At 41.9% G+C, this 24384-nt stretch overlaps 1 protein-coding gene across 1 annotated transcript; it reads left to right on the forward strand.

Moving 5' to 3' along the window:
* Positions 1-1230: 1230 nt before the first annotated feature.
* Positions 1231-24010, forward strand: NAT10 (N-acetyltransferase 10 (GCN5-related)). The gene is made up of 27 exons (XM_009334551.1): positions 1231-1319; positions 1992-2163; positions 2460-2582; positions 3350-3411; positions 4281-4395; positions 5757-5864; positions 6746-6879; positions 7254-7347; positions 7723-7821; positions 8384-8520; positions 9041-9165; positions 9476-9626; positions 10105-10201; positions 10976-11092; positions 12025-12126; positions 12216-12290; positions 12906-13022; positions 13210-13343; positions 15324-15372; positions 16015-16108; positions 16201-16311; positions 17362-17534; positions 18049-18168; positions 19161-19259; positions 19667-19740; positions 22306-22389; positions 23551-24010. Exons 1-27 carry the CDS (start codon positions 1246-1248, stop codon positions 23642-23644), a joined length of 2934 nt encoding a protein of 977 aa, XP_009332826.1. The 5' UTR covers positions 1231-1245; the 3' UTR covers positions 23645-24010.
* Positions 24011-24384: the final 374 nt, after the last annotated feature.

The following is a 24384-nucleotide window of genomic DNA, read 5'->3' on the forward strand; positions in this document are numbered from 1 at the left end:
CATATTTCATTACCTTAGGCAAAGTCCAAACTCTCATAGCCAGTTTCCTTAGCTTATACCACAAAAGGCAATTGTCTCATCAAGTTTGGTGAACAGACAATATACCACTTATCACAGGGCAGAGCAGTGGCGTGCCTCAGCCCGCGGCCTGTACCGAGTAACTCACCGCGGCGCGGAAACCCAAAGGGGCGTTAGAAAAGGCTTAGGAGACTTTGTCCTTCCACGTCTCCTGTTCGAGAAGCTCGCCAATATTAAAAAAAGCGAGTGCGGGCAAATCAGAATTCTTTTTTTTTTTTAAACTGGGGCAAACGATGTTTAATTTTCTGGCTAGCAGGAGCTTCTTTCCTGTCTCAGTTCTGCCGTGAGATGTTACGGTCTTGTGCTCGAGCCGTGTTTCACGTACCGAGTCATCTTGCAGATGTCACCACACCAGAACTTGGGCTGGACCTACCTGGTGACGTTGCATGGAAGAAATCAGCCACTAAACTCGTTTCTCTTCAGGGACTCTAGACTCGTGTTTTTCAAGTGGAAAGGGGAGGAACAGCACGGTAAAACTGTAACTTTTTAGGATAAGTCAACTCAGTTAGCTCCAGTTCCTGGGGGAGTGAAATAAACTAGTTTTAAAAAAAAACTTGGAAAATAATGAGTTGATCAGGTGGCAGTACAAGAAAGTTGTCGCTAATTTACTGCTAAAGTGGACAGGTGAGTTCTGGTGGGACATATCCTGAGTCTGGTTGCGTTCAGTGTTTTCACTGATGAGCTGGGATTCCAGAGCAGCAAGTGTGCTTACTGAATGCGCGGGCTACGCAGCAGCGAGGTGGGCTGCCAAACCCGCTAGGGGATTAAAATTCAACATGAAACCTCGTTAAATTGTAGAAGTCGTCTGAAATACATTGTGCAAAATCTATACTAAGAGACAAATACTAGGAAGTGTGTTTAGCCTGGAATAATCGCCGTCTGTTTGTACAGTCGTTAGCAGTTCTGCTAAAGAAGAGTGCGAAGGAAACGGCAGATATTATTTAGTGTTTTCAGTGCCGTGCAGCCCTGGAGAAGGCACAGACACACAGGTCTGTGTGTAACCTTCACAAAATGTCAAGGGATCCTTCTGTTTTGCACAGGGTCGGTTGGTAGAAGAGGTAGCTGTAAAATCAAGTCTGGAAAAATATTTTGCTCTTCGATGTTAGCTTGTGAATACAGCTGTTCACGAACGTTTCTGTGTTTTGGCAGGTGGTTATACTTCATCACATGTTGTCTAAAGCAACCGTAAAGGCCAGACCCTCTGTCCTGTGGTGTTACAAAAAGGAGCTGGGCTTTAGCAGGTAAGCTGCTTCTTGTGTCTCGTGCTGCGGTCGCTGCTCTGTGTGAAGCAAAAGCTTCGTGACTGGTCTGCTGAGCGTAGGTTGCGTGATTTGGTTGTAAGGAGAAACGAGATTAGTTCTTGGAGGAGCTATGGGAAGTTTGGTCTTCCAGAACTAAAATCTGGCTTCCGTAATACAGTTGACATCAGCACTAGGTACTTCTGGTTTCTTTCTGTAGCTCTAACGCTAACCCTGTTGTCCTGGACCAATCTCTCCCTCACCTTTTTAACCTCAAAAGGCCAAAACTTTAATTCCTCAGCTTTTTAGCCTCAATAATACTTAGGACTGAATGCGGATTAAGCATTAGAATGCCTTCATTTTGAAAAAGTTTGAAATTTTAATTCTTAGATTTGCGTGCATGCTTACAGTCTGCACAGAGTCAGGAAGGAAGCGTTACCTGAAACTGCGTGATTCCAGCCGAGCAGTTGCTTGCACAAACAGCTGGTTCGGTGTGATATCCACCACTTCGGGCTGCAGGCACACGGGAACGTACCGTGAAAGCAGCAAGTGTGATCCAAGCATTTTTTTCCTTGGAGGCTGCGCTCTGACTTCCAATTAGACTTGAACGTAGGCCTGAATGCACTTTTCTCAGAATTTTTTCCAAGAAAACTTCCATGTAATTTTGTTCTCCAGCCACCGGAAGAAGAGGATGAGACAACTACAGAAGAAGATTAAAAGCGGAACTTTAAACATAAAGGACGATGATCCTTTTGAGTTATTTATAGCAGCCACAAACATTCGCTACTGCTATTACAATGAAACTCATAAGATTCTTGGAAACACTTTTGGCATGTGCGTACTTCAGGTAAGGAGTTAAACTTTTGACTTAAAAAGGACATTGCACTAGTATTAATTGCTTTCAGTTTAAATGCTGCAGGAATAGTATTTGTTGCGTCTGTTATTTCAATTATGATGGCCTTACGTGTCTTCTACAAGTTTTGTGAGGATGAGGTAGCCTTGCTGGTAGAATTTTAATGGGACGTCGGTTAATGCAAACGTTAAGCGTGAATTAAACTTTGAGAAATAATGTTTTCAGATTTTCTGTTCCTTTTAGTAGGTGCCAGTTGCACTGGTGAACTCTAGGCAACTTTTATTTCCTAGGATTTTGAAGCCTTGACTCCAAACCTGCTAGCTAGAACTGTTGAAACAGTAGAAGGGGGTGGAATTGTGGTGATTCTCCTGAGAAGTATGAACTCACTGAAGCAGCTCTATACAATGACCATGGTACGTTCGACGTAACGTGTCTGTTTTATATAAGCAGGTACATCGTGGTGATGCTAAGTTTTGCCTTTGTTACGGGCTATAGCCTTCCTTCCATCATCTTCCCTGCTCCTTCATTCATTTATGATTGCATGTCTTGTGCTTAGGCCGTTCTGCCAACCTCTGTGTCTTGAAACACTGCTAGGTTACAAGGAAGAAACACCTGCCATTCACAAATGTAACTGTGTTCTTCTGTTTCACAATAGTTTTGGAAAGTATTTATGCTATCTGCCCATGTAACGGAAAGTTAAGTAAAAAATAGGCCTTTTGAGTGTTTTGTGACCTGTTGCTAGGTGAGATTAGCTTCACAACTACTGTATATTTCTAGATATGAACTACTCATACTGAGTTTACTTACACCTAGAACAGGAACTGTTTCTGTTAGTAATAATGCCAGTAGGTGAATTAAAGTGATGGACTATTTTTTCTTAGCATCCCCGAGGTATTTGAAATGTTCTGTATCTGGCAGAGTTGACTCTTAATCCTTTAAGTAAGATCATTGTGAAAAGTAATGGTGGAAAAAATACATTTTTAACAAGTATCTGGAAAATGTGGATGTTTCACAACAAACAGAAAATGGGAATCCTGTCTGGGATGCGGTGTTGATGGAAAGGGAGACTGTAATCCACAAGAGTGGAAAAGAAGTTGGATTGTCCCATGAGCAACGATCTTGTGAAATATCACTGTTACTGCTGTTCCTTCTCCAGATTGACTTTTTCGTTTTGTTTCAGGATGTACACTCTCGATATAGAACAGAGGCACACCAGGACGTGGTAGGGCGGTTTAATGAGAGGTAGGTTATTAAGAGAGTAAAGGATCGAGGCTCTATGCCCAAGAAAAGGACCTGGAACAACGTCGTGTGTTCATATTAGGAAAGCATCCTACCAGTTTGCGTTGGAATAGGGCTTCTTGGCCGCTTCAGTGAAGTTTTCACTTACTGTTCTGGAAATGAATACAGTTTGTTGTTGGAGGGATTGTATACAAAATTTTGGGATATGTTACAAGGGATATATGCAAATAGGCCCGAACTTGTGAACTGTTCTCTTTCTTGTAACGCTCTGTAGAAACGTATGCTCCGGATGCACCGAAGTTCAGATACGTATTGCTCCACTGTAAAACATAAAACTGCTTAGTGTGGAGTATTCTCTGTGGTTTTAGAAGCGTCTTGTAAAGGTGTTTTCTCTGCTTTTGTTGTATAGAATAAGCAGCTCTTATTGAGTGGATGAGCCCTAGCTCTAGCCGTGGGAAGATTGCAGAAATCATTCTTTAGCATGCAGGTGGTTATGTGATGTCAGAAACTAGAAGGATGGATAAGCCAGCACTGACTGCAGTTTTTGGGGTCAGTGCTTGTCACAACTGCTGTGGATTCACGTCTTACGCTTTTATGCGGCTACCTCCCGCTTAAATGCTCTCTTGGTAGATCGTCTTTAGTTAGCATTCTTCTTTGGAGACCTCCTGGTAAGTGGATACCTGTTCTGTGTAGATGATCCTGATTTTATGATAAGAGGCATACTGCCACTTGTGTGAACGTGTCGTAGCTCATCTGTAAGGAGCTGTAGCTGTACATACTATGTCTGGGTTTAGAAAAGAGTTTAAATTAACTACCAAAATGCAATTGTGTCGCTCCTGTTCTTACTGCGTTGCCTTTGCTTGACTGCCCAGGTTCATTCTGTCTCTGGCCTCGTGCAAGAATTGCATCGTGATTGATGATCAGCTGAATATCTTGCCCATCTCCAGTCACGTTGCAAACATCGCGCCTGTCCCACCACAGTCGCAGGTCAGTAAGCAACGGCAGCCCTTTTTCCTTGGAAGAAATTGGTCTGAGTTGACCACGGTGTGTTAAAGGTCTAAAAAAGAGGGAGCTTTCCTTTCACCCTGATTTATATCAAATAATGGTCTTGCAGAGAGGAAGTAGAACGTTCTGCAAAAATTATACCTGGTATGGGTGAAGCATGGGAAGCTGTCTCTTCTTTCCTCCTTGGGTTTTTTTCTGTCACAGCTTGTTTTTTGTGCTTGCCTGTATTTATTGATTTTGCTGTATTGCTGTTTAGCCTAGCAAGGTGGAGCTTAATTGCTGTGGTTGCTGTTTCAGAAGTGCATAGAGAGATTTTAAGCTGATGGACAGTTGGGACGAGACAAATAAAAAGACCTTTCGACAGTTGGAGGGCGGGAAAACACTTTGGAAATAAGTATATTACAAGCTCAGGAGACACCCGATACCTAGGCGCTGTGGTAGTTGTTTCAATTTCTGAGTTACGCATGCCACATCTCGGGAAACGTTCACTGAATATAAGCCAGACATACAGCTTGCACTGTTAGAAATGCATCCTTTTATCACTTTCAGTCGTAGACTGAAGTGAAACGGAACCAGTTTTAAATAAAAATCTTTGTGCTTTTGAACTGTTTCGTGTGGCCTAAGAAATACCAGCATAGGTTCTGTCAGAGATGGTAAAAACATTTTAACAGGGCACTGATTTTAAAAAACAAAGCAAACCAAACCCCCTTAGCATTGTAACAATATTGACAGCAGCACAAATGCTTGTCTGTTGGATGGATAGACTGATGCCTTTGGAATTTTAAGTGACAATAAGGAAAATCAGAATTCATTTCCATTTAAAAGTGATTGCTTTTGTGTCCCAAGTTTATTGTTTGGCTTTGAAAATCTAGGTATCAGTTTGAAGACTGATCTATTGCTGCTGCAGTAGTTTTTCCCCCTACATGGCAATACGTACACCTCGTATGACGGGTATAACAAAGACCATAAAATTCTGGTACAGCCTGAAGATTGAAAAAGGAATTAAATTCTTCAGAAAATTTGTCCATGGTCTCTTCCTCCTAGCAGTGCCATTCTCCCGTTACCATGTACTGAAAAATCCTTTCCTTTTTTCCTCCAAGCTTGGGGAAGCCAAGATACCCACCTCTTATGTAACCATTCTCCTGAAGATGCATTAAAATTGAAGTGTTAAATATCTGTCCGTGTAAATTTTTCTGTTTCTAGGGAGTATATTCAACTTCTGGTAACATTTCCTTTCAGATATCTTTCTCTGCCTGATAAAAGATATCAGAAGACATCACAAAGGTATAATTGTGCCAAAGTGTCCTTTACTAATCCTGTTACGGTAAATCCTGTGCTTATAGGAGGATAGCCTCCGGCCACAGGACTTGGAGCTGAAAGAACTGAAGGAGAGCTTGCAGGATACACAGCCTGTGGGAGTCTTGGTGGATGGCTGTAAAACCCTGGATCAGGTTGGTGTGGTGTTTAAATTTGAGATACTCTGTGCTTGGCAGCTCACCTTAGGTACTGATGTTTGTGTCTCATCTTGCACGTAATCACATCTGAGCGTGAACAGTGATGGGGGTGATCTTAGAGAATTTCCTTGAAAAATTGTTTGGACATGGTAGCTCAACGACAGTATCGGTGATTTTCTTCATGAAGTTGAGAATAAGTGGAAGGACTAGAATGGAGACAGGAAGCTGTGCTGGAGAAGTCCACATTTAAAAGGATGATGAGCTCTCAGGGTTTGAAATAAGCAGGAAACTTAACCTGAAGTTTCTGCTCAGTTTAGGTCTGAATAGAAGTTGAAAATCCGCGTCATGTTTTAATATGCCCCTATTCCTGCCTCCCTTACACTTTTTTTACTCCAATTTGAGAATCGCTGGCTAGTGCAAATGAAGGCCCTATTGCGGTTGTCTTTCCTGTTTTGGAGTGTCCACTGAGAAGTTGCAGTTCAACCTGGTGGCTCCCAGAGCTGTGCAACTGCTTCAGCCCTTTTATAGTAGGTCTTCTCACTGCCCAGGTGTGTTCATTTTCCTCGTCTGAGAGCAGTGTGCCTCTTCCCGTCTTGCTGAATATACTCTGTGGTCAGTGGCATGGAGGTAGTAATTGAGAATTGCTGTACTCATTGTTGATCTGTGTTTTGACCTGAATAATTTCAAGAACTCAGTGGGTCAAGATTACCACTTCTTGCGCATTATTTGTCTGGGTTTTAAATGTTCAGCTCTCCCGTATTGTCTTTTCCTTCTTCCTGTTCTGGGAAAGAAGACACGTACTGGTGGTAAGTGTAAGGAATGCTGAAAGCAATTTCAACGCAGCTGATTTTTGTTTTCCGTTTTTTTCTGATCATCAGGCAAAAGCAGTTCTAAAATTTATTGAAGCCATTTCTGAGAAGACTCTGCGGAGCACTGTGGCATTAACAGCAGCCAGGGGACGTGGTAAATCTGCTGCTTTGGGACTGGCTATTGCTGGAGCAGTAGCTTTTGGGTGAGTGATCCCCCCCAGTCTCCCAGGCTTTATTTGCACCCATGAGTTTTAAAAAAAAAAAAAAAAAAAAAATGACAGGAGCTGAATATATTTGTAATTTCCAGTCCTACATCACTCCTTTTTATTCTTCTTACATCTTTTGGTTGCCGCACACACTGATATTCAACTTTTTCTATTTTATAGTAATAAGAAAACCTCAGTCTTTAAAAATCAAAACGATCACACATAAATTGCGATATGTGTCTAAGGGAATCTGCAGTGTTTTGGTTATTAGGTGGAATCAACCCCTCGTATAAAGAAAACATTCTACTTAGTATGTATACGTAAAATTTGTTAGAAAAAGAGTTAAACTCTTGTTTTATTTTTCTGTGCAGTTACTCCAATATCTTTGTCACATCTCCAAGCCCTGATAACCTTCACACTCTCTTTGAGTTCATATTTAAAGGCTTTGATGCACTGCAGTACCAGGTAAGGAGAGCAGACTATTTTACAATACTTTCACAGCGCTCCTGTTTAGGAGGGGCTTTGCATCTCATCTGTGATTTTTGTTTACATACATCGGCTACCAGCCTTTTTAGTGATGTTCTGCAAAAATTAATCATAGCACAGTTATGTTTCCTTCTCTGTTTTTAAGTTGGGTAAATCAGTTTCTTTGTGAAATAGTTTTTAACATAAGTAAATAATTTCCCAGTTCTCAGGCCTCTGAAGCTTTTGTTATAAGAGTTTTTAACTAAAATCTGAAATAACAGTGTACTCTTAGTGAGCTTATTTTGATGATAGTGGTAAACAGTATTTTTCTTAGATCTTGGCTTGTTCATACTGTTTAACAATATTTTCTTTCAGGAACATCTGGACTATGAGATTGTTCAGTCTTTAAATCCGGAGTTTAACAAGGCTGTTGTCAGAGTGAATGTGTTCAAGGAGCACAGACAGACCATTCAGGTAACTGGCCTCTTTTCCACTCTTGCCTTTCTACTTGTTGTTCCTGACTGTTGGCTTTACCGTTGCTGTAGTTGTTTTGATTTTAAGCGTGTTCATTTCATGTGATGTGTAACTGTCCTGGTTGATTTTGCTTTAAGGCAGACCTTGTCTTCTGGTGAGTGACTTTCATAAAATACCTTATTTCTGTGAATAACTTGTAGATTACAAAGCTCCCTTGGTAATGGCTTGTGGGTTTCTTCTTGAAACAAAAGCAAAGGAAGGTGAAAGAAACAGTGAAGGAAGAGCATATGTTTCTAGTGACTAGATTTCCTTTATTTTCATGATCTCTGCAGATACATTTGTGTGGAAATGTGCAAAACAAGATGTGTGACCCAGTCCTTGTTAGGGTAACGTGAACCCTCTCCCAGCTGTTTGTTTTCATGTCTCAGTCTCTGGCTTGGTGGTCATGGAGAACAGGGACAAGAAACGGCTTTTCAGGGCTCCAGCTTTGCCAACTCTGACATTTCCCCAATTCCCAGACAAGCCGCTGTTGACAGTGACGGTGTCCTCTCGTTCCTTGCAGTACATACACCCTGCTGATTCTGTGAAACTGGGTCAAGCTGAACTTGTTGTGATTGATGAAGCTGCCGCCATTCCTCTACCCCTGGTGAAAAACCTGCTAGGCCCTTATCTTGTTTTCATGGCTTCTACAATCAACGGGTAAGGCTTGAGCAGCAACTGTCTGCCTGGGAAAGCAGTTGTGCAAGTGCCAGTGGACTATTTCTTATCTACAGTACTTTTTTTATCACACTATTACATCAAGTCCTGCTAATTCTTGATCTGTCGTGGAACTGCTCCTTAAAATAACCAAGAGTCAGTACTTGAACTTGCTGCTTTCCTTTGGTTCCACTGTGGATTCATTAAGTGTTTGACTTGCACCTCTTCTGTTCTGCTACGAGGAGCAAATACATAAACAAGATTCTGCAGCCTGTTAGGAGAGAGGGAAGAATGACATCTTCCTTCCAATATGGTGAGACTAAGAAAGTGTCAGGGTAGGCTGCCCTGTCCTACATGTGCAAGAACATCCAAAGGCAGCGATTCTCACAGATGGTTGGGGCCTGCACAGGCCTCCGAACGGTACATAGCTCTGGATGGCAGCCTAGTTCCGTGGTGGAGCTTCCCTGTGGCTCAGGATTGCTGTTTGGTTATTTGCTTCAGACCTTTGTCTTCTGCTTTTCAGGTATGAGGGTACTGGTCGATCACTATCTCTGAAGCTCATTCAGCAGCTCCGTCAACAGAGTGCACAAACCCAAGTCACCATGACAGCAGAGAACAAATCTACGGCTACAGCTAAACTCACCTCAGGTACTCCGTTGTGTTCTGCACTGTGGTGCCTAACCGTGACCTCCGGTGCTGCTGATTGGCAAGCCCTGTGGGTATCCCATGTGTCCATGTACTTTGCAGCTGTAGGAAGGTAGTGGTATGGGAAAATGAAGGAACTCTCCTCTGTTTTTTCCTCACGATTTTCAGATGTAAAAGCTTTTAAGGGATGAAAGCTATGCGAGTAATCATTTTCTGATCTCCTGGGAGGCCTTCAAAGGACACTGATCCTATTGGATCCTTTGCTAGCTGTAACTTCCAACACTAGATGTTCTTCTCTGAAATCTGTTTGCAGCTCGTACACTGCATGAAGTCTCCCTCCATGAGTCAATCAGATATGCCCCTGGTGACCCAGTCGAAAAGTGGCTAAATGATCTGCTGTGTTTGGACTGTCTCAGCATCACCAGAATTATCTCCGGCTGCCCGCTGCCTGAGTCTTGTGACCTGTATCCTTACTCAAATGTTGGGCTCTGATCAAGATGTATTGCTTTCAGGTGAAAGAGGCTTTTTCAAGCTGATTAATAGTGGGTTCTCCAGCTAATGTGATAACCTCAGCACATGATCTTTCGGCAAGTCTATTAGGACGACACTTCTGGAGTTGAGCTCTTACCGCTGCCTTATAAGACTGGTGGTGCGTGTTACCAGGAGATGAGCAAACTCCAGTTTTACTGCAGAGACGATCCTAAGGAAGGGTTGAATGAAGGGAAGTCCTCGTTGGAGTTATAAAAGGTTTAGCTTTACAGATGAAGGGTGTGAAAGCTATGAACGCTGCCCAAAGTCATTCATTCCTGTAGATAGAGCTGAAGAGTCTAAGAGCACAAGCCAGCATGTAGCCCAAGGCTGTACTGAAAATATTACTCCTAAATCAACAAGGAGCTTTTTCCTTGTTTCCAAGGAGGTTGTTTCCTTAACCCCTGTGTTTAGATACTACGTAAATAGAGACACACTTTTTTGTTACCACAGAGCATCAGAAGTTTTTCTGCAGAGACTGATGGCCCTCTATGTGGCTTCACACTATAAGGTAAAGCTTGTGCTACTTCTATCCAGATTTCAGCTAGTAATTTTGTGGCGGGAGCAGTGCTTGTTATGACAGTCTAATTGAATTGGCTAATTGAGGTTTCTGAGCAGCTTCAGTTGCTTCCTGTTGTATGCAGATCCGTATCCTCCTTTCTCTGAGAAGATGTCTGCCTTGGTCTGGGCCGAATATACTGGATTTACAGATACCTGGAATATTTTTGTCTTGAGAAATTCTGGAGACTAAATTCTAGACGAGCCTACAAGCTTGTCAGAATAGTATCAGTGATGAACCTCCTTTGCAGTTCTCTTTACCGTATTCTAGTAGCCTCAAGTTAACCAAAAGAGTAGTACCATTGTACTGCTGAAGAGAGTAATAATTCATCTCAAGGTTTCAAGACCATGCGTGACTAGTAAATGTGAGTGGTGAAGTCCTTAAGTACTGAAGTACTGACTACTGAAAATCTGACACTTAAAATTATTTAAGGTTTGGTAGATTAAGAGATAAGTAGCTATATAAAAATAGAAAGTTCAGTTCCGTACATATTAGAGCAAGAAGTTTCACTTCAAAAAAACCAGATGCTGTCTGGTAGCGTAACAGCCATGAGCTGGCCTGTGAGCTTCTTCATCCATCAGTATTGTACTAGTTCCAAGTTTCTTAATAGCCCTAAGTTCAGAAAATGAAGGATCGTTTATAAGTCAGCTACTAACATTGCACTGGACTTTGAAGGTCTTCTCATGGAATAATTCTTCAACTTTCTGATATGTCTTTACCCTCCAGAACTCACCCAATGACCTCCAGATGCTATCTGATGCACCTGCCCATCATCTTTTTTGCCTTTTGCCACCTGTTCCACCTACCCAGAATTCGTTACCAGAAGTACTTGCTGTTGTTCAGGTAAGAGAGCAGCATGCATCTGTGAAGCGAACTCTTCAGTAATGAAGCAGTACCCGGCAGTGAGACGGTGTACTATCAGTGTACTATCTAGGAGTAGATGGTAGCTTAGGGCTGTGGTTTTGTGTGTGTTATAACGGTGTATTATGTCCGTTTTTCCCCCCCCACTTTCTTTCATTAACACTAATTGCTGTGTAAGTACATTGTGATGCTGATCCTTTCACATAGACCTCCCAGTCTCCACCATGTGTTTGTGCTGAGAAGCCTTCTGAGGAGCTGAGCTACTGCTTCAGGAGATGACTTTGTCCTCCCATTTCAACTTCCTGCAAGGAGAGCTGGTTCACTCTGCTTATCCCATGTTTCTAGCATTCCTTTTATTTGCAATAGACCTGCAAAAATACAAACTGCTCAGAGGTACATGCTTAGAGATGTACTTCAGCCCTTGGCTGTTGGGTATCTGACTGCTTCCTTCCTTCCTCAAGAACACAGATTCTTAATTATCTGTGTTCGATGCAGCTGTTTAAATCTACTGTTTCTTAAAAGCCCCATTTACATGAAAAATATATGACATTTAAAGAGAAATATTGCTGGGACAAGCTTTTATGCTTGCTGTTGATGGACTACAGAAAGTGCATAGAGCGCTTTCTATGCTTTAATCTCTTCAGGCTTCTGTTGCACCATAGTGTACCGCCTGCTGCGTCAGATGTACCTGGCTGGCCCGCTGGTGTGCTTTCCGAGACAGGGCTTTTAGGGGCAGAGCCTGTTTGTTGGCACATACGTGTTTGCTCGTCATGTTGCAGAGCAGGGATCACATGAAATGTCAATACTGCATAATGGGCTCGGCAACTGAGTATAAATTTTGATTCTGCTGTAGTGGAGTGGCTGTAAGAGAAAACACTTTTACTCCATTAATGGTCTTTTACCTTTTCTGGCAGGTGTGCATGGAGGGAGAGATCTCTCGCCAGTCTATCATGAACAGCCTTTCTAGGGGAAAGAAAGCTTCTGGTGATCTTATTCCCTGGACCATTTCAGAGCAGGTGAATCATTTGGCTGTGTACTCACACCCAACATCTATTTCCAGAGTACCCATTTGTGTTCTTTAAATTGACTCTCGTCTCTTACGCAGTTCCAAGATCCGGACTTCGGGGGCCTCTCTGGTGGGCGTGTCGTTCGTATTGCAGTTCATCCGGATTATCAGGGGGTAAAGTATTTTGGAACCCAGTTACTGTGAATAGTCAGCAGTGGTACCGTGAGAATGGCTGTACAGGCAGAATTCAAGAACAGGACAAACATTTCAATTGCTCCAGTTTTCAGCATTTTAAGCTTGGGGACTGAGCCAGCGGTAGTACCAGGATGAGGTCAGGCGCACAGAAATGGTCAGATGCCACAGCAGGCTGGGGGGACTTGCTTTCCTCTGGGTGGGTAGCAGACCAGTGCTCCTGTCACTGCTGGCATGCTACAATGCTGCCTAGTATCCCAAGCAGCAGTATACGATCAAGATCCAGTGATATTTATTGTGAGATTACCAAATTCTCACGCTGGTGTTTGGCATTTTCTGAGTGCCAGAGTTGAGCACCAAGAATTATTACACAGTCCTGAACTACCAGCTGGGCTCTCACTGTGATTTCGGACGTCCGGGTTCTGTAGTGTCCTTCTCCATGGAGCTGCTATGTAGCAAAGAAAATGCATTTTTGCAGGGACTGAGTGATCTCTGCACGGATGATTGTTAATGGGTTTGTAAGGGGACAACGTTGTTGCCCTGTGTTAAAAACTAGGTACATCTTTTTGCTTATAGTGTGTTGTTCCTACTTCACAGATGGGCTATGGCAGCAGAGCTCTGACTTTACTGCAGATGTACTACGAAGGCAAATTTCCATGTTTGGAAGAAAAAACAATTCAAAAGCCAAAAGAAATTGCAACTGTAAGCAGTGAGGTATGGAGCTCAGTGCATTTCTTGTATTTTCTGTTGTGCTAAGCTGTTGGGTTTTTCACTGTAAGTCTCGGTAATGATTTCTCTGTGTAAGGAGGAAACACTCATTTATTTTTTATACAGAACAAGAGATTTAATGTGCAGACTTCTGTGAGGATTGCTACTAACCTATTTCCACTTTCTCTTTCAGACTGTTAGTTTATTAGAAGAGGTTGTGACACCTCGGAAAGACTTGCCTCCTTTACTTCTCAAACTAAGCGAGAGACAAGCTGAAAACCTAGACTATCTAGGGGTATCTTACGGCCTAACACCAAGATTACTCAAGTAAGACATTATTCTATTTGCTAGTTACATCCAGTGCAAAAATATAACTATATAAATTAGAGAAAGTAATATCTATTATATATAATAGATACAAATAATGTATATAGATATAGATGCAGGTATTTTAGCCCTTGGACGTTATCTCTGCATGCTTCACTTGGTTTCTAAAACTGGGACAGGTCCAAGCCCACTTCTCCTGTAAGACCTTTTCTTGATGTACAGTAGGCCTGGTCCTAAGTGCATCCTTCAGGGTAGTTTCTCCTCAAACTCCTTCTGAGGGAAAACCCATTCCCTTCTTGGTTGTCTCTGTGACCCTTCTAAACAGTTAGTTAGCTTTAAATGCTCAGTTTTTCCAGGCTAGAGAAGTAACAACAGCCTGTAATAAGTAGGGAAAAGTTAAATACTACGTCCTGTGACCTGTAGAAGCTTGAGCTGCTGCTGACTTCAAAGCTAGTTGTTAGTTTCCTGAGTAATGTAAATGCTTTTCGCCAGCAACTGCAGCTGCTTCTTGCTTTTCTTACCATGGAGAAACTGAGTTACTGCAGCTGGAAATCATTTATTAATTTTTCTTACATTTTACCTGCACTTTACAACATAGTTTTATATAAAAGCATACAATTTTATAATAATTGCTAACTTTTTTAATATTACCAAATTCTACAAAATATCTAGGTTTCTGAGGCTTTCTTAGCCGTAGTGTGAGAAGTGGTGAATTCATAGTTTGGGAGACAGTTTCACAATAATGCAGAATTCTTTGTGTCGTTAGCCTAAAAGCAAAGCAGTCATTTATCACCTAAAACCTCAGTTCCTTGCTGGCCTGCCCCCACTTACAGAGGACATGAAACTGAGTTCAACAGAAGAAGTAAGAGCGGTGGAGGCCAATTTGTGACTGACCCAGTCAGAACAATGTTAGACAGCTATGTGTGATTTGGCATTTCAGATACAGAGACTGTAGCCTGTTTTGTTCCATGGCAAGCATGCTGCAAAGTTCATGCCAGAATGCGATGGTGAATTGTTTAGCTGTGCAGGAGAGCTTCGGAACTGAATGGTTACTGTGAAATAGTCTTAATCTTTGCAAATTATAAAGCAAATAGTTCAGATGTCTTTATTTGAACGATCCCTCTTCGGGCAGAGCGGGAGAATAAAGTGTTTCACTACTTCTTTTTTTAATTACTTGTTAGCTGTGGTGGGATAGATAAAAGAAGGATGAATAGTGGGGTAGGGAGAGGCTGGGGTGCACAAAAAATGAAATTTTGCAACATCCTGCGCAGCTGATGAGTAGTCATCCCATGGCCTGTGGAGGTAGGTTGCCAGTGACAGTTGCTCTGGGCCTGGCTTCTTTCTTTTGTCTGGGATGCCATATGTTTGGTCTCAGCAGGTCTTTTTACACTAGTCCTCCTTTTACTGGGCAAAATGAATTGTAGGATCAGTTCACAACTAAGATGCAAGAAGGAACAGGAGGACGGAAAGGGATGTCAGCAGGATTTTGCTGATCCGTCTGGGGTTCTCTCTGGTCCACAAGTGATTATCTGAAACCTGGAAGTTGCCAGGGAAAATCATCATTCACTGAGGAAGAGCAGAGACTCTGAAGTAAACTGTAAATCCTCAGGCCCTCCCCAGGGTATCCCTTTGGAGTCTGTGATATTGTTGGTCAAAACCTGTTTGCCTGTTTTTAAAGGAGGTCCTGGAAGCATGTCAGATACAATAACACTTGTATCGTGTCTCAGTTTTTGAAAGTTTGTTCATTTCTTGATATCACAATCATCATTTTTCACTCCTCAAAGTTAGACCCTCCGTCAGTTTGATTGCTGTTACTACCTTCTGTCAGTGTTCATTTTCATCAGCTGGCGGGGTGTGACTTTTGCCTAGTTTTCAACCGTTGCTCTTGCACGGTCGATAGATTGCATTTAACCACAAGTAGTATTGTAGAGTCAACAGCTCCATAATTCTCAGTGCATTTTCTCTTTTCCCTTTCCCCAGGTTTTGGAAACGTGCTGGATTTGTGCCAGTTTATCTAAGGCAGACACCAGTAAGTAGCGTACTGTTTCTGAATGAAATCCAGCCCTATTGAAAGCACTGGGCATCTTTCCATTAGCTTCTGTGAGATGTGATTTGGCAGGAAAGTTTTCTGAGACTACATTTGGGGTTTATGTTCATTTTTGTTCTTTGGGCCTATAGTTAGCTAAAGGAGTAAAGTTTTAGGGTTTTGAATGTGGTCTTCTAAGTAGTTTGCACTTAAAAATTAAAGCCAAGGTGCAGCTGTTGAGGGTTATTAATGTGCTCATTGCTAAAATATGCAAGTGGCCCTTGAACTGACTGCTCTTGTTTTTCAAGGTGTTTACAAAAAACAGCACTAGCAGCTACAGTACTTTTGGAGAGAATAATTTATTTGTACCGTGTCACTGCATTTTTCTTTTTGTTTTTCTGGCTCTTGAGCTGTACCTGGAATTTGCAATACTGGTGACTACTCGTTACCTCAAGGAGCCAAGATCCCTCAGCACTGGGATTTACCAAATTCTAGAAGTTCATAGCTTTTACATTAGGTAGTGGTGATCAGTAGCAGTTGATACATGAGGAGTTGTTGTTGATTTTGAAGACCTTTGCTGCCTTCAGTTGAGCACAGAGTGCAAAAGGTTCACAGGGATGATGGGAAATATATCTTATTTATTAGAATGACCTGACTGGTGAGCATTCGTGCATCATGCTGAAGATGCTGAATGAAGAGGACACTGAACAGGAGCCTTGGCTTACTGCCTTCTGGAAAGGTAACTTTGATTTTGCCAACGCTAGAAGAATCTTCTGGGATATTTATTCTAGAGGTTCACAGGAGTAATTTAATAATCATCTTGTCCTATAGATTTTAGGAGGCGGTTCCTTTCTCTGCTTTCCTACCAGTTCAGCACGTTCTCTCCCTCGTTGGCATTGAATATTCTACAGAACAAAAATATCAAACAGCAGCCACAACCACGTGAGTACCCTGGCTCACAGTGTTCAGTTAGATTGCAGTTCAAAGTCTAGGTATATGTTTATCAGAGTTCCATGCCATGAATTGCTCTTGGTCAGTTACCGTGTTTTGTTCCTATTATCCAGAAAAACGCTTGTATTTCTAAGTAAAAGCTAAAAGGACATTTTCTGCCACCGAAAACAGGTAGTGGTGGTTTTTTTGGTGTGGGTTTTTTTTCCCTGCTTTTTTGATCTAAGATTTAAGTAACCCAAAATTAGAGGGCTCTTGACTGTAACAGCTAAATGCATGACAAAACATGGATGGATACTGACACCTGCCAAATCCAGTATGGAATTAAAAGGGAAGCCTTGAATAGCAAGGGTCAGTGGGCAGAGCAGCTTGCTTAGGATCTGAGGAAGAACGTTGTCATCAGAAATTTGGAAAATGGAATGTGATGTCTTTCTAAGAGAGAGGCTTTAGTTCAACTGCATGTTATTGGGCTCAGTGCAGCACTTGTTGGGGGAAACACACAGGCAGTATAAAAAAAGGGGCCAGACAAGACAGTTCTAACAGTCCCTTCTGGCTTAAAAGCAAATTGCTGTTTTCTCGGTATGCCTAACAGAGGGGAGTCCTCTTGAGAGAACTTGGTAATCTGTGTCTTGTGGGGTTTTAGCATCTTGTCTTGGTGAAAGAGTTTTGGTTGCTGCTACGTGGGAACAAAGCTCTTTAACAGCAAAACCAGTGTAAGACAGTTAAAAACTGGGCAAACTGTGTTTCTCAACGCTGTTTTCAGTCTCTCTGGCATCTTTGAGTTGATATGCTGGTCTGTTTTGACAGTTGCAATGTTTTTCTTACGGACGTATGTCTGTCTGAAAAGACTTTGAATAACCAAGCCAGTCTGAATAGCGGTGTTGTACCTAGTGTGTCGCATTCTGAAGCGTGCTGGGAAGTGAACCTGTGGGATAGCAGTTGGCCTTTACTCAATGATGTGAAAAGGAACTTGTTAAATAGTGAGATCCTGGATAGCTGTGAAGAACAGTCTTGACATTGTTGTCTTTTTATTGTACCCATCAGCCATCAGCCGTGCTGAATTAGAATCAGTTTTCATCCCGTATGACCTGAAGAGATTAGAGATGTACTCTCGCAACATGGTGGACTATCATCTCATCATGGATATGGTACCTGCCATTGCCAGGATGTTTTTTCTCAACCAGATGGGTGATATCTCTCTCTCTGCTGCACAGTCGGTATGTATCACTGTGAGAACAAGCCGTGCTTCACCTCTCTTTGTATAGGTATTTGGAATAGTTTCCTGTTTCATGTCATCTTTAAAAAAAGACTTTGCTTCTTTTGTAGTCCTCTTCATGATTTCCCCTGCTTGTGTAGTGTTCTTCCACCTTTAGCGTTTGCTTTGAATACAATTTGTAGGGATCATACTCTGTTGTGTGTTCAGTGAAGTACTCCATGCATTTATAATATGGTGTGAACTGTGGCTTAAAAAACCCTCAAAATCTTCTGGCTCTTGAACTGTACTTCAGGAGAAAGGTATTCATCTGTACTAGGTAGGGAATGGCAGCTGCCATCTACAGAATAATTTAGGGGTGTTCCAGTGTATCTGAGCAAAGCTTCAGCTTGTACCAGAGAAACTTGTACTACTTGAGTAGAGCGAGGACTTGGTAAAATGTAGGGAGTGTGGAGGGTATTACATATTTGTGTTTGCTCTAAAAGCCTCTTTAACTGAAATACATGTCATTTCCTCAGGCCCTTTTTCTGGGGATTGGCCTGCAGCATAAATCTCTGGACCAACTGGAAAAGGAGGTAGAACTGCCCATCAGTCAGTTGATGGGCCTCTTCAACAGAATCGTCCGCAAAGTGGTTCAGGTAATAGCGTCATGACAAGCTTTGTCTTGGTTGTAGTGGACCGAAGTGATTCCAATACTGAGCCTGGCACTAATAGAAGGCTGAGTCAGAACTGCGTATCTTTAACGTGTCCCAAATAATGGACTGTAAACTTCTTTGTAAGATGGGAAAATCCCAGTGGAAAAGGCAGGTATTTATGGCATTGATTTATATAGTGTTTTCCCAGATAACAGTGCTTGTCTTATGGTTTTAAATGTGGAAATGTCCTGACCAAAATGCTGAGCACACAACCCATGTTGCCAGCTGAGCCTGAGCCATTTGTTTGTGATTGTTCACTGCACTGGTGGCATCTCAACTTTTCTTGGAAAAAAAACCTTTTCCAACGTCATTTAGAGGTAGACTTGAAGTCCAGTGAAATAATTGGAACGTTTTGGACCTGGTTTTCTTTCTCTCTACTGTCTATGATAAAGTGAGTAACGTGATGAGTTATCAGATGGTGAGGTGGACAGAATGCTTGCCAACTGCTTGCAATTGCTTGCTGAGTCTGGGGCCTCTAGTTCTCGAGGATCAGGATACGGCGGCAAAGCTTCTGCAGTCTGGCATAGGATTGGAGAGGCGATTTGCTCGGCATAACACCCTTATAATTATCTTGAAGAAAATAACATAAAAAACCCAAATATGCAGCTTTTAGCTGCAAATGTTAATCAAATGACGCTGTATTAATAAAGTATGTTGTAAATTACGAGTTTTCTACATTTATGCGAGTGACATTGAGTGCTGACTGATTTTAGTTCTATACTTTTTATAAAAGCTGTATATAATTCTGCCTTCAGGAAGCAGCTTTTTATTTCAGTATGATGGAATGCATGCATCAGAAATAAACAACTGCGTGATCATATTTGCGAGGTTAGAAGAGTTTCGTGGGGACAGACGGCATTTCTTATTTATTTTAAAGCAATAACCTAGAAGAAGTATCAGCAAGTCTTAGATGTGTTGGCTTACTTCATTTTCAGTTGTTCAACACAGTCCAGGAAAAAGCTGTGGAGGAGCAGATGGTGGCAACAAAGGATATTGTAATGGAGCCAACACTGAAATCTTTAAGTGATGATTTGGTAATTATGAACTTTCTTCTTGATACATGTGTAAACACTTCATGGAGTTCCCTTGAGTGTAGAAGCCTTGTAATCTAAATTTTCTTGGATGGAAAGAATTCCACATCAGGTCTGTCACTTTATGGTAGTTAAAACCTGACAGCTTTGAGTTACATGCTTGCAGTCATGCTTTGTTTATACAGATTTCTCGCAGAACCTACTAAGATGTTCTTGGAGTTACATATTTCAAGTATATCTATAGAAATACCATAAAAATGCAATTATATGAAAGAGAGAAGCTTTTCAGGATCATCTGGTATTTGTTTTAGGGGATGTACTTCTTTTTCAGTGGGAAAGGCGTTTTCTTTGCACTACATGGTCAATGTTGCACTTGAACTTAATGCATCTGTTGTGCTGTCCTGCTGTAGGAAGAAGCCGCAAAGGAATTCCAAGAAAAACACAAGCAAGAAGTGGGGAAGCTGAAGGAAATGGACCTTACACAGTAAGAATTTATCTGTATGAGTCTCAAATCCAGTTTTCCCCTGATATCTGTTTGAATGCCGGGTCACTCGTGCATCTTGCTGAGACTTGTACACAAGGCTGTAGTTGCAGTATCACAAGCTCAAACCATCAATAAATGAGAAGTAGCAGTGGGTGTTTTCAACAGTGGCCAGGTGAGATAAGCATATGCTGCTACGCTAACGGAAACTTGGAGTATTGTGTGCCTGACAGCCAGTAACTTAGTCTTCATCGGCTCTGTTAGCAGCTGCTTTGTTTCACTCTCAAAACATCCTTTCCAGTATGAATTAAATTCAGTAACAACTTCTGTTCAAGGCCATTCGCCTGTTTACCTCAGCACATGAATTCATTGCCCGAGAAGTGTGTCATACTCCCAAGTGTGAACTTACTGACTTTTCTGCTGGTATTTTGGACAGAAAGCGAAAGGTTTCGAGGCAGCAGATCACAGCTGATCAGCAGTGAGATCTGTCTGTCTGTGGAACTGTAGAACTGAGTTGTTAGAACTGGGGCTGGCTCGTCGTTACAGTGCTGCAAACAGAAGATGTGCTGCAAACAGGAATGCTGTATCAATTCTCAGCTCTGTCCCAGTGCCTCTGGCATGACCTTGAGCACATTCTTCTTTTACATCAGTTCTCTTTTGGCACTTAAATGGTAAATTATTCACGGCAGTAGCTCTTACTATGTATCTGTGTGTCAGTCTTGATCCTGGCTGTGTACGGTATGTATATTATACATATGTAAGTTATGTATGTAAGTTATATAGTTCTATAATGTGGAGTAATAAAGCAAGCTGCCTGGCTGTGGACTGTTTCTAATTTTACAGTTTCCCGTACTTCTAGAAATAGTCATTAGTTTCCTCAAACCAGGATACCCGGGTGCTGTTGTCTGCTATCCAGCTTAGCTGTGTGTGCAACTCCAGTGAAAATAGTACCTGGCTAATTTTAATATTCTCTTCTTTAACCAAAAAAAACCCCATCAAAACCCCAAACCAACAGAAAAAGAACAACCAGCCAGAGCTTCTTTTACTAACTACAGTTTGCACGGATGCCTTTTAACTGCTGTAGAGCTGGACAATTTATAGGATACTGAGTTGCTGAACCAGCAATTTACTTGAAGTGTCAGCAGATGTCTCTTTTTCTGGACCAACTGGAGTTACACATGCCACCGATCCTCTCCCTTCTCTCTCTCCTCCTCCCACTTTTTGTCTTATAAATCCTGTTTACTATACTGACATCCCAGAGAAGTTGTCTCTCTTGGCTCTAGATTAATCTCCGTTAAATCTGAGAAAAGGAATAAAAGCTTCTTTGAATCTTTGGTTGTCTTGTTTGAAGGAAGGACAAAAATGGATGTGATTTAAAGTGACTTGCAAGTCAGTCACATTAGGAAAACAATATAACCAGAATTTCTTAAAAGTTTTAACTCCATTTTTTAGTGTTGATAGTGTTACATACCTGTTTGTCATTTTGGACCGTGTTCCCTTTTTTTCCACCCAGAAAGAGATTTCTGTTCTCCTCCATGAGGAGAGAGAGACAAAAATCTATTTTGAACACTTTTCAATACAGGTTATAGAAAACTAATAGAGGAGACAGAGCTGTCTGATTTGAAAAGGCTTTGTCCAGTATTGTTCAGCCTTGTATGAACAAAGGCTGGTCTATTCTAAATCTCTAAGAACTTGAGATGGAGAGCAACCACTCAATTTTGCTACATGACTGCTTTGCCTAGTTAAATTTGTATGTAATTTCCAGGGTACTTGAGCACCCAGACAAGGGGCACAGAACATGAGCTTATTTGAATAGCAATTGTTCTCTTAATTTCTCTTTTCAAAAGAAAGCTGCGGATCTCCAGTTTTTCCCGGATTGATGCAGAAAAACTGTACCATTCAAGCTTACTGCTGGCCTAAGAGCAGCTGCTAATTTAGCTGACTTTCCACGACAAGCCATTGCTTTTTGCATCTTCTTCCTTTACTGCCACAACCATCCTTCTCCTCTTTTTTTGGAGGGGGGGGAAAGTAAAAAAGCCCTCAAGCTTTTATAAAGAAATCTGTATAGTGAATATAGATCCGATTGTGGTTGTCAGGCTTAAAGCTGTGGTGACTGAAGGTCTACCTTTTGAGAAATCTAGTGGGCAAAGTAGAGGTACACACCACTGCTATGGGAAGTATAACCTTTGTGGCCTTATTTGTTGCTTTCATAACAGATGTACTCTCCTCAGCACTCGGCTCTTCTGATGAGAGGCTTTCCTAGAACAGTTTTGTGATGTTTACAATAGGGGCTCCTGAGAGAACTTCAGTCGACGCTGACCAGCTTTGGATGGGGACAATTGGGTGCTATTGACCTAGTTTGGACTGAGTCTGCTGACAGTCTGGTGACAAGCTATTGTGTCCCTTTGCCAGTCTAGTTTTGTGTGCATTTCCAAATACTGATTTGGTTGGGTGCTGACGCAGTGGCTTTGTTCGTAGAGTAGTGTGTGCCTGACAATATAATCACCTTATTTTTTTTACTTTGTGCTAGCAATTTTACTTGGATTGTCCTTTACCTTTTTCACCTAGATATATTATCCGGGGTGACGACGAAGAATGGAATGAGGTGCTGAGCAAAGCAGGACAGAACGCTTCCGTCGTCAGTTTGAAAAGGTTAAGGAAGTTGAAATGTCTCTCTGGTCTTTCCTGCTGGCTTTATTATAATGTTTTTCAAAAGAGCGAAGCTGAAGAGTTAAATGCAGATCAAATGAACTTAGCGTCCCTGATAGATTCTCAGTTTTCCTGGAGAAATCAGGGTGTGAGCACGTGAGAGCTCTACTGGGTACTCTGCGGTTCCTCTAATGGCAAGACTGCTGCTGCGAATTCTGCGTTGCTCTAGAGTATAGTCCTGTCTTCATGTCACTTAGTTGCTTATTGTAACTTTTTCCTGTTGACATGATTAAGTCTTGATCCTGATCATGCACAGTGGTTGGTACTATTTCTCCCTTGGGTCGCTTTTAAAGAAAGAACTCATTCCACATAACTGTCCCATTTGCTTTGGGAGCTAACACTGAGGGGGAGCCTGTCATGGTCCCACCGGAGAAAATGCAAATTCAGGGAAGAAGAATTCTTCCAAATGTGAGCTTAAGCCTGCAAAATACCGAGTCTGCGTTTCTGCAGTTCCTTCCTTTTCATCCATCTTCTTTCTTCTACCTAGCCAGCACGGAGTCTTTCCTCTTTTCCTTGGGGGTTTTATAGTTGAGACTTGCCTGCTTGCTTATTTCCCCTTCCTGGGGTGCCTGACAGCTGAAGTAATTACATGATCTCTGTTCCACCCTTCGTCTATTCATGGTTTTTTTTCATGAATGCTGGAAGCTGTGAGTTTCCAGAAGCCTTACAGGAATGAGAGTGTCTTGTCAGTGCTTATAAAGATTGGAGCTCTGTCATGTTTGCTCTAGTCAGAATCTACTGCAGGAACAAAATTGTATACTTAAAACTGTCAGTGGTAATGTTTTTTCTAGGTACTCTAAATTCCAGATGCCCCATATGAATTGCCTTTAGGACACATAAAGTCTTGAAAAGCAACAACAAGAGCTAAAGGTCAAGATCTTCTGGGATTCAAATTGGGTTAGAGAATCTGAAGACACTAGAAAATCTAGGCCATGCTCTTGTTCGTGCTTTCTCTAGCACCAGTTTAAATGACCCAAGAAATGAGAACTATTTTCTCCCAACCACATATCTATGTATACCCTCGCCCCCCTTCTGCAAGAAAAATTTCCCAGCCGGATGGGAATCTAGTGTACTCTTAACAGATATTTTCTTCCTGTTTCCCAGTGAGAAGAAGAGAAAATTAGAAACAGCAAGAGGACCCAAGCAACAGAAGAAATTTAAGAAGACTAAAGATATAAAGCAGAAGTGGAAGAAATGACTTTAAAGCCAATCAGTGAACTTGAATTAACAAGCGACGGGTCTGTACTTAAGAAGTACTATTCTCCTTTAAATCAAAAGACTTTCTTTTGGGGGGTGAGAGCTGGAGAGAAGGAAAAGCCTTGGAGGCATTTTTAAAGTGCTTGTGTTACGGGAAGTACAGTGACACTGCCAGGAGACAGTCTATGCAGATTTTTTATGAAGTGTGACTGCAGAGCTTGAGCGAGGCGCTGTGCAGCACACTGGGATATTATGAGGGTGCTTTAGCAGCTACAGAGTTTCCATTCAAAGAGGGCAGATCAATCTGTAAACTTTCCCGCATCTTAATGGTTGGTGTCTTTATTAAAAAAGTGTGGACCATGAAGGATAGAAACGTGTTAGGCTTTGGTATGTGACTCTACCTTTCAGCACTGCAGCACATCTTGATGTATGCGGCTACTGGTTCCATAGTACTACTGCCCCTTTGTAGCGTGAGGGGGTTTTTGGTGTGAACGGCAACTGACTTTTTCTTTGGGGCTGGCTATTCAGCGAGCACTAACCATGTTGTCAGTTCAGGCTCATGATTTGGTCCTTGCTCGCAGGAGGTCAGGGTATACAATGAACACTTCTATTTTGGAAGGTAGTCTATAGTTCCTACTTACTGTGCCCCTCAAGCAGCTGTAATAAAGGCTGCTCTTTTGCATTCACACTTGCTCACAAGGTCTCAGCATTCCCATAGCTCAGTAATTTACATTTCCTAGT

The sequence above is a fragment of the Pygoscelis adeliae genome, unplaced genomic scaffold (genome assembly GCF_000699105.1).
Source record: "Pygoscelis adeliae isolate BGI_AS28 unplaced genomic scaffold, ASM69910v1 Scaffold171, whole genome shotgun sequence".
NCBI lineage: Eukaryota > Metazoa > Chordata > Aves > Sphenisciformes > Spheniscidae > Pygoscelis > Pygoscelis adeliae.